The sequence below is a fragment of the Lolium perenne genome, chromosome 6 (genome assembly GCF_019359855.2).
Source record: "Lolium perenne isolate Kyuss_39 chromosome 6, Kyuss_2.0, whole genome shotgun sequence".
Lineage (NCBI taxonomy): Eukaryota > Viridiplantae > Streptophyta > Magnoliopsida > Poales > Poaceae > Lolium > Lolium perenne.
The window spans coordinates 133,538,159-133,550,624 of NC_067249.2; the positions used below are offsets into that span (position 1 = coordinate 133,538,159).

The 12,466-nt window shown below is 45.5% G+C and overlaps 1 protein-coding gene, 1 long non-coding RNA gene and 1 other non-coding gene across 3 annotated transcripts; all 3 read right to left on the bottom strand.

Annotated features, from left to right (window-relative positions):
* Positions 1–4,918: 4,918 nt before the first annotated feature.
* Positions 4,919–7,329, bottom strand: LOC127334495 (uncharacterized). The gene is made up of 2 exons (XR_007872184.2): positions 6,887–7,329; positions 4,919–5,329 (listed from the first exon to the last, which is right to left on the bottom strand). It is a non-coding gene; the product is annotated as an uncharacterized lncRNA (long non-coding RNA).
* A 1,078-nt stretch (positions 7,330–8,407) lies between these two features.
* LOC127334494 (uncharacterized) lies at positions 8,408–11,401 on the bottom strand. Its single transcript, XM_051360957.1, has 6 exons — positions 11,073–11,401; positions 10,745–10,956; positions 9,826–10,143; positions 9,672–9,746; positions 9,423–9,497; positions 8,408–9,156 (listed from the first exon to the last, which is right to left on the bottom strand). The coding sequence occupies exons 1-6, from the start codon at positions 11,272–11,274 to the stop codon at positions 8,611–8,613; spliced, it is 1,428 nt and encodes a 475-aa protein (XP_051216917.1). The 5' UTR covers positions 11,275–11,401; the 3' UTR covers positions 8,408–8,610.
* A 931-nt stretch (positions 11,402–12,332) lies between these two features.
* TRNAA-UGC (transfer RNA alanine (anticodon UGC)) lies at positions 12,333–12,405 on the bottom strand. Its single transcript has one exon. It is a non-coding gene; the product is annotated as a tRNA-Ala (tRNA).
* Positions 12,406–12,466: the final 61 nt, after the last annotated feature.

The following is a 12,466-nucleotide window of genomic DNA, read 5'->3' on the forward strand; positions in this document are numbered from 1 at the left end:
CGCTTCATATAGTTGATTAATCTTCATTGTTTTGATAGGTGTTGTGTGGGTGAACCTATGCTAATGCACCGCCCTTCCTAGGACTAATACATACTTGTGATTAAACCCCTTGCAAGCATCCGCAAATACAAGAAAGTAATTAAGATAAATCTAACCATAACCTTAAACTCCGAGATCCTGCTATCCCTCATGCATCGATATACCAACGGGGGTTCAGGTTGCTGTCACTCCGGCAACCCCACAATTAGCAAACGAATACAAGATGCATTCCCCTAGGCCCATAAAGGTGAAGTATCATGTAGTCGACGTTCACATGACACCACTAGAAGAATAACACCACAACTTAAATATCAAACCATTAAATATTACTCAACATAGTTCACAACTAACATTTGGACTTCACCTATGTCCTCAAGAACTTAACGAACTACTCACAAGACATCATATGGAACATGATCATAGGTGATATGATGATGGATAACAATCTGAACATAAACCTTGATTCAACGGTTTCACTCAATAGCATCAATAACAAGGAGTAATCAACACCGGGAGAATTTACCCCTATGAAATAATCAAGATTCAACCCTAGATGTTACAGCGGAGACGAGGTGCAGAGGTGGAGATGACGGTGTCGGTGGTGGAGATGATGATGATGATGATCCCAATGAAGTCCAGCTCAATGTCGGTGACGATGGAGACGATTTCCCCCCTCCGGGAGGGAATTCCCCGGCAGATTTCTGCCTGCCGGAGAGCTCTTTTCTCTCAGGTGTTTTCCGCCCCGAGGAGGCTGCTATGTCTATCCTCGATGTTCCTCTGCACGTTAGTGTTTCTGGGAGATGAAGTACGCGAAAGGGCGATGGCCGAGGGGGTCGTGGGCCCCCTCCCCATGTGGCGGCGTGCCGGCCCTGGTGGCCGCGCTGGCCTATGGGGAGGGCCCATGGCGGCCCTCCTCGGCCTCCCCTTTTGGCTGGCTCCGTCATCTGGAAAAATAGGAGCTTCGGTATATTTTCCGTCAATTGTTGATCTTCAGAGGTATTGTATCCTGACGGTGCTTTTTCCAGCAGAATTCTAACTCCGGTGAGTAATTCTCCAATAATCATGAAACATGCAAAATAGGTGAAATAACATAAGTATCATCTCTAAATATGAAATATATCAATGAATAACAGTAAATTATGATATAAAATAGTGATGCAAAATAGACGTATCAGCGAGAAAGGCTGATCGTCGTCCTCATCGCATCGTCTTCCGCGTGTTGTAAAAGCCTGCCGCCGGTCAGTCTTCGTCGGACGCGTAGCTTCCACGCGGCGAGTTAATGCCGTCGCATCAGTTTCACGCGCGTCGCCCTCTATTTACCGCGCAACTACCGCGTCTAGCCGCATTCACCATGCCGTCTCCCAATTCACCTCCTCTCTTCCCCCATCTCATCGAGCGAGCTAGCGATCAATGGCAAACGACGACTCGACGAACAACGGCTTCGGCCGTTGCTCTCTCCACCAATAGGAGGGGAGGCTATTGCACGCCGCGGGCTACCCCGCGCCGCCGGACTTCCGTGCGCCCGGAGGCTGGCACCTGAGCGCGGGCGGCATCCCGATCCCGCCGCCCTGGAGGCGGAGATCGACGTGGTGCTCGCCACCCTCAGTGACGAGCAGCGCGCGGAGCAACGCTTCTTCCCGGATAACTACGATGTGTGGACGGAGTTCTTCCGGCGAAGGTACGTGCGAGAACTCGCCGCGTACGACGGCCGTCCTCCTCCTCCCGCTAGAAACAATGTCGTCGGCCGCCGCTGGTGGAGCAGGCCTGGCTTCACCCTCGAGAACATGCTCACACACATCGAGGGTGGCAATTCCCCCGTTTTGGGGATGTCGCCGTCGGTGGCGCCTACCGTGTCGCGCCGGCACAGTAGCTCCTGGACGCCGCGAAGGATGGCATCGTCCTCCTCGTCGTCTGGGTCGAGGTCGGCGTCGAGGTCCAGCGGATCGGCTCCTCCACCTGCGACGCCGGCCTCTCCACCGCCGACCAGACCGCGACCAGCCGTCGTCTCCCTCACGCAGCCGCAAGAGGAAGACCTCGAAAAAGGAGGCCGCAGCAGCCGCCGTCGCGTCCCAGCTCGTTGAGGAGGAGGCCAAGCGTGCCGACGACGTCGCGGTGGCGGAGGCGATCGCCAGGTCGCTCAATGACCTCGTCCCCGCCGACAACGTGCTCCCCATGGATGCCGCGCTCGACTGGTCCAGGCGGAACTGGGAGCGGCAGGAGGCGGAGCAGCAGAGGCGACTTCTAGACTTGGCTGCTGCGCGGCAGTGCGTCGTCTGCGTCCCTGCACCGACCATCGCGCCCGTGCCCGTGCCGCTCATCACTCGAGGAGAGCAGCGACGACGAGCTCTATCGGCCGACGCCGCCACGCGGCGACCCTGGCCAGGGTTCAAGCCGTTGGTACGAGGTTTTGGTAGCCGTTTTTTTTCCGCCTTTGCGTCAATGGAGATGACTTCGTCTATGATTCGCGCCCCTTCATCCGACGACGTCGAGATCGTCTTCCTGATATCGATGATGGTGTTGAAATATTAAAGTTCTATAGGTGCAATCTTTTAGATCTTGCTAGGCCATATCCGTTTTGGAATTTCTATCTGGTTGCCCAGAGGTGATGTATATGACACGTGATGTAGATGCAAAGAAAAAGGCCAAAAAAAATTACACCTCGGTTTATAATTTGCAACATGTGGTGCAAATATGCACACGACGAGGGAGAACTGGTGACCGTGACCCACAACAAGAGGCGCGCCCGTGTGTGAGGTGCGGCATTGGTGCGCGGTGGAAGCGGACTTGCTTCTAGTGTGTGGCATTTGTGTGTTGGAGGGGAAACTAGCAAAGCGGCCATGTTTGCGTAGGCTCGTGTGGTGACGCCATGGAGGAACATGTATGCGAGGCAGGGGAAAATGGCCGGAACAAGGGGGGAATAGACGGAGGAGAGGGCCGAGGGGGAAAGAACTGCGAGCCTCACTACCCGTTCCCTAGGTGTGAGGACGCCGCGACAAAGAAGGAGGAAGGAGACCATGGCGTCGCTACGTGGCTGCTTAGACTTAGACTAGAAGGGCCCTGCGCGCTTTGCTGCGCCCGTTGTTTGGTGTTATGTTTTATGTTTTCTCCATCGCTTGTGTGTGATGATATTGCAGTACATGCTGTCGAGCGGTAAAGTGGGTGCTTTACCTCCACTATAAACAATGGCGGGTATGATAGCTGCCTCTCCATTTCGTATAGGGTCCAGTTATACGTGAGCCTGATCTAACCTGCCTTTTGATGGGGCAGGGATAACAGTGTCATAAAGAGCAGGCGGTATTGCTCGGTGCGTTCTTCTATTTTATGTTTCTCTGCTTGGTGGTTCTTCGGCATCGAAATCCTTGGCTCTTGTATCATCAAAAAGATCAGCTATGTTGTGGATCAATCTTGCCTTAAATTTCTGAACTATTCGTGTTCTAAAAACAGCATTACGCTGTTAGATATACCATGTTGTCTTATGGTTGCAGAAGCGATTCATGTTGCGGCATACAACCCCATGGACAATACATGAATCACTAATAAAGAAAACAATGGGGTATTGTTAACGCCTCACTCATTTATTCAAGCACAATATAGAAAAAAGTATAATTTTTTCAGTTCTTTGATTATGTAACACACACCAGATGTATTAACTTATCCTGGCAAAGGAACATACGAAACAAACAAAAGTTGTATCCAACTTTTCTTGAAAAATTGCGAATAAAAATTGGGATCGATATTTAAACTTCAAATGACTTCTCTGTAGTAATGAACAATCCATTGTCAGCCAATTCGTATGAGTTGCATTCTCTGGATTACTTTCCCTTTGTATATACCGGCCTTTCATATGTTCGCTTCTGTAGTAGCAACAAACGGTCTGGGCGATTCTGATATTGAAAATTTAAGGAAGAAATAACCAACATCCATCTTCAGTCAGTGCTATCTAGAGGCAATAATATGGACATAGATGCTAATAAAATGAAGATGTCAAATACTCACAATACTTTTGTTAAACATAATTAATTTGACCAGAAAATCTGAGGAGAAACAAACAATTAAACCATTCTGATAGTATGAGCCTGGAATAGAATCAACTTTGCCAATCTTTATTTCAGCAAACTGCTCTACCTCCTAAATCCACATTGGCTCGCTCAGGTGGATTCCCTGCATGTGGAAGGAAACTAATGGAAACAGATTTGTACCGAGACTCTATGCACAAATCATGGTGCGTAATCCTAGGAGAACAAAATTATTGAGGCATAATCTAAACCGGACCAAATGTAAAACATATGGCATAACAAGGATATACATACTGTAGGATGAGGTTCACCCGCATCAATCAACACTAAAATGATGGAACAGAATGTACACAGAATGACTAAAACAACCGTGATCTTAGCTTATTGGTTCAGCTAGATGGCACATTACAACAGGTTAGAAATCAAAGTCAAGTGATTTTAGAAAATGAGTAAAACTGATCTTTGCTCCTCAAGGAGTTTTTTTTGTACATATTTTATACCTTATTTTACCATTTTCTCAAGGAAAAATATTGCTCGAAATCCATGTATCTTTAAAGAACTGTCTACTGTTGATATTATTTAAGTGAAGGTTTTAACGTGGCACCAATGATTTTATCTTTGCGGCTAGTACATGAACTTGTAATAAAGATAAAATTGACTGGTTCCAATTGTTTATTACTATAATCTTTAAAACATCTCAAAAAGATAGTGAGACAAAATATATAGAACCGACATCACAAACTATAATTCAAGTGATATCAAGGAATAATCCTTACTTCTCCGGAGATAATAAAAGAATGATATATCACCATTAGTTGTATATACCTAACATCGATGACTTCAGCACTATCTTTGACCTGAGGTAACGAATCAAATAATTAAATAATAAAGATGGCAATATGCTTTGCTGACAGAATACATGACACAATTAAGTAGAGAAATGGTAGAAGCAATGATACGACAAACAGCACCAAAATGTGGACAACTGTAGTATCATGGTTATTTGACTTCACATGTACCTCAGCAGGAATAAGTCAAACACTTAATTATAACTTTCAGTGAATTAAGGACTATCATTTCTTTATTTGGATTGATCAAATAAGGTTGTTTGCGCCAGAATAGGAAGTGTAGTTTTTGAATGGACAAACAGTGTACATTTTTCTGGAAAGAAACGTTGGAATAAATATCAGGGTTCTCTTGAGAAACACGTAAATCTTCCTCTTTATTCCACCCATAAAATATGTACACCATGAGTGAATATGCCATTTGTTCTCCTGCAGTGAAGATCGGATTACATTAAATATCAGTTGGGAAACATGAACCTTCAAATCTTTTGCATAAAGAAAAACTGAATGTTTGAAGCATTGCAAGCATTAGTGCATATTCTTTTAATGGCTAAAGCTGAATTTCAATGTGAAGTGGAATATTTGAACTACATATGTCCAAGGCCGGACACAACCATTGTCTGAAAAAAAATCGCAAAAACAACACGACAAAGTGAAGTTTTTTCTGCTAAATCTATCCATCTGTTCAGAATCATTGTTTGTTGAACATTAAAGATGCACTCTTGTCGATAGTTTGCAAAAAAGTATTTACATTAGAGGCTATACGTACTGATGGCGACAACTACACCTGCTCACACTGGATACTATACCCTCTGATTGAGGCGTGGAGCAGCTTCAGTAATACGAAGGCATAATAAGCGAAGAAATCTCATTGTGAAGAAAGAAACACAAAAGCTAACCTGTATTGTGGCTGATACGGTTGTAGAATTAGCAAATGTAAGAAATAACAAATTGGTATACTGGAGCAGTAATGGAAAATACTGCATGACGTCCTCCATTATGCAAGAAAGACAAATATTTATGCAGGAAAAAAACGGGTACATAAGAGCAGGAACAACCAGATGTCAGTGGTAATGTTTTGTAAAACCATTCTTAGATGTCATTGCCCCTAGAAACAGGCCTTCGAGAGAAGAGAACAAAATTCTCAGTCAATTTTCATTACTGCCCAAGAATCCTATTAATTCAACGTTCTGCTCTACCTTCCTTCAGTCCTATCAAATCAAAGTGAAGATCCTTTCCTCATAGGCTAATACCTAGAGCCCTGGTACTCCATTAGCAGGTGGGAGCACTGATTAAATCAGACCCTCCATGTAAAGGGAAAGTTTGGTCTCTGCCTCATGGTCTAATCTGATTGCTCATCAAATTGTGCACCGGTCTCGCAACAGAACTGCACGTCGTTCATAGCTACCAGCATGCCACCACCGTCGTCTCATCTCCCTCATCCCTTCTCCAGCTCCAGCCACACTGTTTACCCAGATCTCCTTTGAACAGGCCGCCGTGAGTGGAATGCAACACATTGGTCCAGCTTTTCTAAGATATATGGTCATGGTATAAATCAGTCAATGGATGATTCTTATTTTTCTTTGGATTCAGAGTTACCGATCAAATAAACAATGACGCTCTGGAAAACACATGCAGATTGCTAAGATGCATATTAGAATTTAAAACAAAAAACTAAGACGTTATGGAGTATGGACTACACATGTCGTAGACAATACCAAGAAGAAATGTCCGCATAGAGCAAGATTCTAGCTGGACACATAAATATTGCCATACATAGCACCAAATTCGCATCATGTATTACTAAAATCAGAACCAAAAATTCCACTGTTCAGTGTATACTATATAACTATATACATTAGAAAAAAAGAATAGAAAGTTAAACTACTAACATGTACAGAGAAAGACATGGTTGAACAAGAACTGTATCTGGAGGCAAGAAGATATTGTAGAGTCAAAACACACGAACTGCTGATTTTTCCGTACCAGGTTGAAGTGATAGTCAGGGTAGGGGATCAAGGATGGAGGTTGGGGCTGCTTTGTTTCCGGCGATGAAGGCGGACATGGGTGCAGCACCATCGACGGAGAGGAGCTTCATCCCCGTCTACCCAGAGGACGGCTGACGCGACGAAGACGGTGCATGCGGCCGGCGTGGTCGGCGAGCAGAGTGAGATGCCGGGAACGGAGGGAGGCGGGAGCAACCTCGTTTCACAACTGGGCAGTCGGATCGCCGGAGATGTGGTAGGGAAAGGAGGGAGTTGACAGCGGCAGTGCAGCACACGCGATGGGGGCATCAGATGAGGCACGCAAGGTTCAACGGGGAGAGGACGGCGGTGAATAGAGGAGGCCGCCAAGCGGGGCTGAGAAAGATCTGGAGAGGGGAGGGGATGGGCAGGCACGGAGAATATCTCTTGCTTGGAGGCGGTATCCCAGCGAACCGCCTGACCGAGCGACCGCCTTGCACACGACCAGTCAAAACGTGCGGAAAGTGACGCAATCTATCTACGCGCGGGACCCGCGAAAACGACCCTCCGATCGACCAGGAGCGCTCCTAAGCCTGGGAGCTTAGAGCTCTTTAGGGATTCTTCATCTTGAGTGTAATTTGGTGCAATTTGGGAGTAATTTGAGTTTACTTTGGAAGCAAATTGAGTATAATTTGGATTTTTGTTTGCGAACGTGACAAGTTAATGCTCTGTTTTACATCACCTCAAATTTCCTAGGTTTTACATCATTTGGAATTGCATACGAGATGTATTTTACATCACCCGGAATAGCAGAAATAAGTCAGGTGATGTAAAAGCTGGAAAAGAAACCCTAAAAAGGGATACATAATTGCTTTTTGTGATGTACTATTTGGAGATGCTCTAAGGAGTACCACTGGATATAGCATCTCCAACTGATGACGCAATTTTAGATCACCAAAAAGCTCTTACGTCACCTGAAAACTTTCCCAGATTTCAGAGAACGTAAAATACATCATCTGCGGCTCCCAATGGTTAAAATACGTTACCTGTGTTTTACATAAAAATTCAAATTTAAACACATTTCAAATATAATTTAAACTTCAACATGTAATTAAACATCGATCACTCGACACAAGTAGTTCATATATATATACTACTTGTATATGACAGTAGTTTGATATCACAGTTCTTTTACAAATGCATCAAACGCCCGTCAACTAACTCTATGAATTACTCCCTCAATTCTGAAATACTCTGCCTTCTAATTTTAGTCAACAAAAACTCAGAAAACAAACGGCCCTTCTTTATCTATTGGATGTAACTATTTTTAATGTAGCTTGGATTGATTGTTTACCACTAATTTTGTCTAATTTTTTCTAGAATTTAGAATAAAACAGAATGGAGTCCCTTTTTACTAGGCCAGCCTGGAAACTAAAACAGAACGGGGACCCTTTTACTAGGCCAGCCTGAAAACAATAACAGCAGAACTCCCAATACATGGAAGTGCGCAGTAGCCACTAGCCAGAAACGCAAGGTAGGAAAATAAAAGATAAAACTACCATGTTCTTATAAAAATGAACTAGCCTGGCATGATGTCAAGTTGAGAGTACATCATACAGTCATAGTATCAATTAGCTAGCTAGATTGTAAGAGCTAGCAGAGCCATACAAAGATACATATTACAGAAGATTAACAGAATTGTTTACCCCAGAGATTGATCCGCAAAGTTAGTGTTTTTCATCACTACTACACGTACTTGCCTCTGTACTTTGGCTTGGAGTCCTTATCGAATTTCGGCTTCCCATCCTGCTCTGCGGGGCTGAACACGGCGGAGTGGAGGTTGCCCTCCTCCATCCATTTCTGGTGGTTCTCCCTGAATTCCTGGTGACGTTCCTCACCCATCTTTTCGATCTCCTCTGTGTAGGGCTCGACCTTCACCATGGTTAGCAGAACCCGACTGTACCGCAAGCTTAGGATCTGCTCACAAGAGGCAACCAGCTTGAAGCAGGGGTGCTCCGGGAATTTTGTTACGTCAGCAACATCATCGTCCCGCAGGACCGGGTAGAAGAATACCAGCCTGCCACCGATCACCAGCATCCTTGCAGCAAGGTGGAGGAGGTCATGAACACATTCAGCAAGGCTATATGGCGCGGTTGATGGAATATGGTTCTCCCTCTTCTCATCTGGAACTGTGTAAGGAGGGATGATGCCTTTCAGGAGCTTCCGACCACCGGACTTACGCCCACCAGCCCGGACTCCATATGGAGGGTCGCAAATGATTGCATCAAATATCTAATAGACAAATCAGCAGCATACAGTTTATTGTTTCTTGTGATTAGACAACAAATTAACTAATCAAGAGAGTATCTGGATAGTAGCATGCAGCTTATACAGAAGACAACTTGCTAATAACAGCATACAAGGGAAGACACAATGATCAGTTTAGTCCACAATGTATAATGTTGACATAGTAATTGAGTTGTTCTAATAAACAATGTCAAAACTGTAACAGTGATGCATTAAACATTGCATAAAAAGCACAAAATGCAGGACAATACCTCCTTCAATCCTGGACGCCAAGGTGGCAGGTTGTTATCCGCTCGTAGCACACACAAGGGCTCTGGCAACTTGTACTGAATAAGACAATATGGTCAATACACTAGACGAAATTTAGGTTTCCACCAACTCACAGAGTAAATAAGATGTTACTACATAAAGAAGCTAATAATGATGGTTAGAATGAGTCTCATAAAAGGCATGCAAGAAGCTTCTCCGAAGTAAAACTTAGGTCAAGTCCACCTAATTACCTGCTCAAAGTTGCTCCAAATATTGCAATCGGGGCCACGACCATCCCGCACAACCCTTATATCAATATCTGCACCCTGAAAGAAATTTATAAGCGAGATGTATACTAACTAACAAAAGCATAGCAATGTATTTATTTCTGCAATAAATGCAGACCATAGTCATGGCTCCAAAATGTGCAGCTGCCACCAAAATACTCCCGGTGCCAACGAAAGGATCGTACACAAGTTTCCCGGGCCGTGCGAGCCCTTGGTTGGCCATGAGAAACGCCATTTCACAATCCATTGCAGTCGGACCGATATACTTCCTGCTCTTGAGCTGGTATGTCGGCAACAGGTGCCTATCCGCTGCTCCAACCTCCCGGCCAAAGAATACCGTCTTCTGAGCAACTGGAGGGAGGCCATTTTGTGACCCATAATCATCAGTCTCCAAGACAAAGAACTTGTGATCAGGCTTCTTCAAATTAACACGGCCCTACAACAAGAGAAACACCACCAGATTAGCAAAGATAGAACGGTTGGCATCCACAAAGGTCTCTGAACTATAGTATGTTGGTTGATCTACCGGCAGAACCGGCTACGCTAAAAGGAACGTTATTGGGAGGGGGGCATGAACCAATGTCCGTTCCCCTCGAACCAACTGAGGCGCCCTGATCGGGGGCACCCAAAACCAATTCAGGTTTGGGTCCGCTGGCACCACATATAAAGGGAAAGGGGTCTTCGGTACTAGAGGACTGAGACACGTTCTAAAACCTAGACCCCCTTACCCCCTAAATTTCCAACTACCCTACCCGATCAGGGGGAGTGCTGCACGACATGAAGACTAAACCTCATTGCTGCTGTCAAAGGCCAGTGGCACTGGCGACCTGAGAGCATCCGGCGACACTACTTCCTCTACGCCACCTCTGCCTCAATCCTGCAACGAGCAGGCTAGGATGTCTACGTCAATCACCCGTAAGATCATCTCCTAATCCCTCTGCTAAGGTGCTCTAAGCATGGTCAGCTTGTGTTACTGTCGCCCTAATGAAGAATTAAATGCTAACACAGCAGTGCAAAGGTAGGATTGTGGCAGTAACCTCGAATGGAATGTAGGTGAACCCCTTTATGATCTCGTTCTGTTCTTCGAAGCTGATCACCTTGCCGAAGCTGTCGACAATAATCTTGAAGGAACTTTCAGGCGTCAGGTACGGCAGCTTCCTCTCCTCGGGGTACTCCTTTATGGCCTTCTCCAGCTCGTCGTAGGTGGCACCATGCCCCCACAGCTCATAGAACCCCTTCACAAGCAAGCCTGGCGAATGGGGTGACAGAGATTAACGAGAGTGGCTATATGGTGACACATAACAACATTAACATCTAGGCATGGTGCCGGAAATATATGAACGCTGACGAGGGGAGGTCGCTTACTGCGGTTGGCGATCTGCGCGGCAAGACGCTCGTCGCCGGGGAGGCGCACGAGGTGGAAAGGGGAGTCCGCGTGGTGGTTCTCCAGCAGGCGCCACTCGACGGCGTCCCCGGCGCCGGGGCCGCCGAAGAGCTCGGCGAGCGACTCCACCTCCGGCCGCCGGTAGTCCAAGAGCCTGTGGTAAAATACGCAGAGGTACCACATCTTTCTCTCCCTCTGTTTCGGCAGACCTCCGACTGGTCGACGACGGCGGGGGCCCGGGCTGGCGTGGCGGCTCCGGCGGCGGCGGGTGGAGGGAATCGAAGCTGCGTGCGAGAAGCAAAGATTGGAGCGGAAACCTACATAAACCGCGCAGCACTTGGGCCCATTATACACTCAGCCCAAGCATAAATCGACTGTCCTTCACGGCCCAACAGCCCCCATTTTAGAACTGTGAATTAAGCGTCTTCGAGCGATACAGAGTGTTGTAACTTTCAAACAAAAAAAGGAGGGTAAAGCGGCTGATGAGTGATAATGGCGTGACACGCAGCTGCGTGGTGAGCACAAAACGAACTAATATTTCGCCTGTTACTAGGAGTACTATTTTTTGAGATGCAAAAGAGCAATGTCTGTAAGTATTTTTCTGTTTAATCACAACCGTATAGGATGTCAGCCAACTTGAAAGTGCATAGCTGCTCACTGAAGTCAAGGCGCCTCAGAGGATCCATTTCAAAGTATGTTTGGATAAATGCCCGTTGTTTAAAATGCAGCACTCTTTATCTATTCTAGTAGTTTCTTGTTGCCAACATAGCTGGCTCAATAACTCATAACAAACTATATTCCACTTTTAAATCACACAAATGTTTTGCACCGTCAAAACCCCAATTCCTTGCTTCTTTCATCTCTGTCATGGTAAGCGAGAGCATGACTTCTTGGTAGGAAGCAATGTTAAGTTGCATTAAAAATAGAAATCACGACGGTAGAAACAACAGATTGAACTGCCATGGTTATTCCAAGGAACTACGAGAATATTTTCCCCAAAAAAAGTTGTTCAATGTAGAAAACAATGCTTCTGAAAAAAAAAACATACTAATTAATTTCTTGGATTCTGTTAGTCTGAAACAAAACATAACTTTTTAAAATTATCTCAAAATAAAAGATATATCGGTTTGGATAGATTGGACATGCATCATGGGAACAGTTCAAAACGAAAGTACGCAAGCTGTTCCTAGAATGACGTAATGAGCCAGGCAGGTCATTACAAGTAAACCAAAAAATCAAACTGGAGATGCGGGGGATCGAACCCCGTGCCTCTCGCATGCAAAGCGAGCGCTCTACCATTTGAGCTACATCCCCGTTTGTTGTTTATTTAGTTTACTTACATTCTTCAAATGATTCTTACATCACAGAAGTAGAG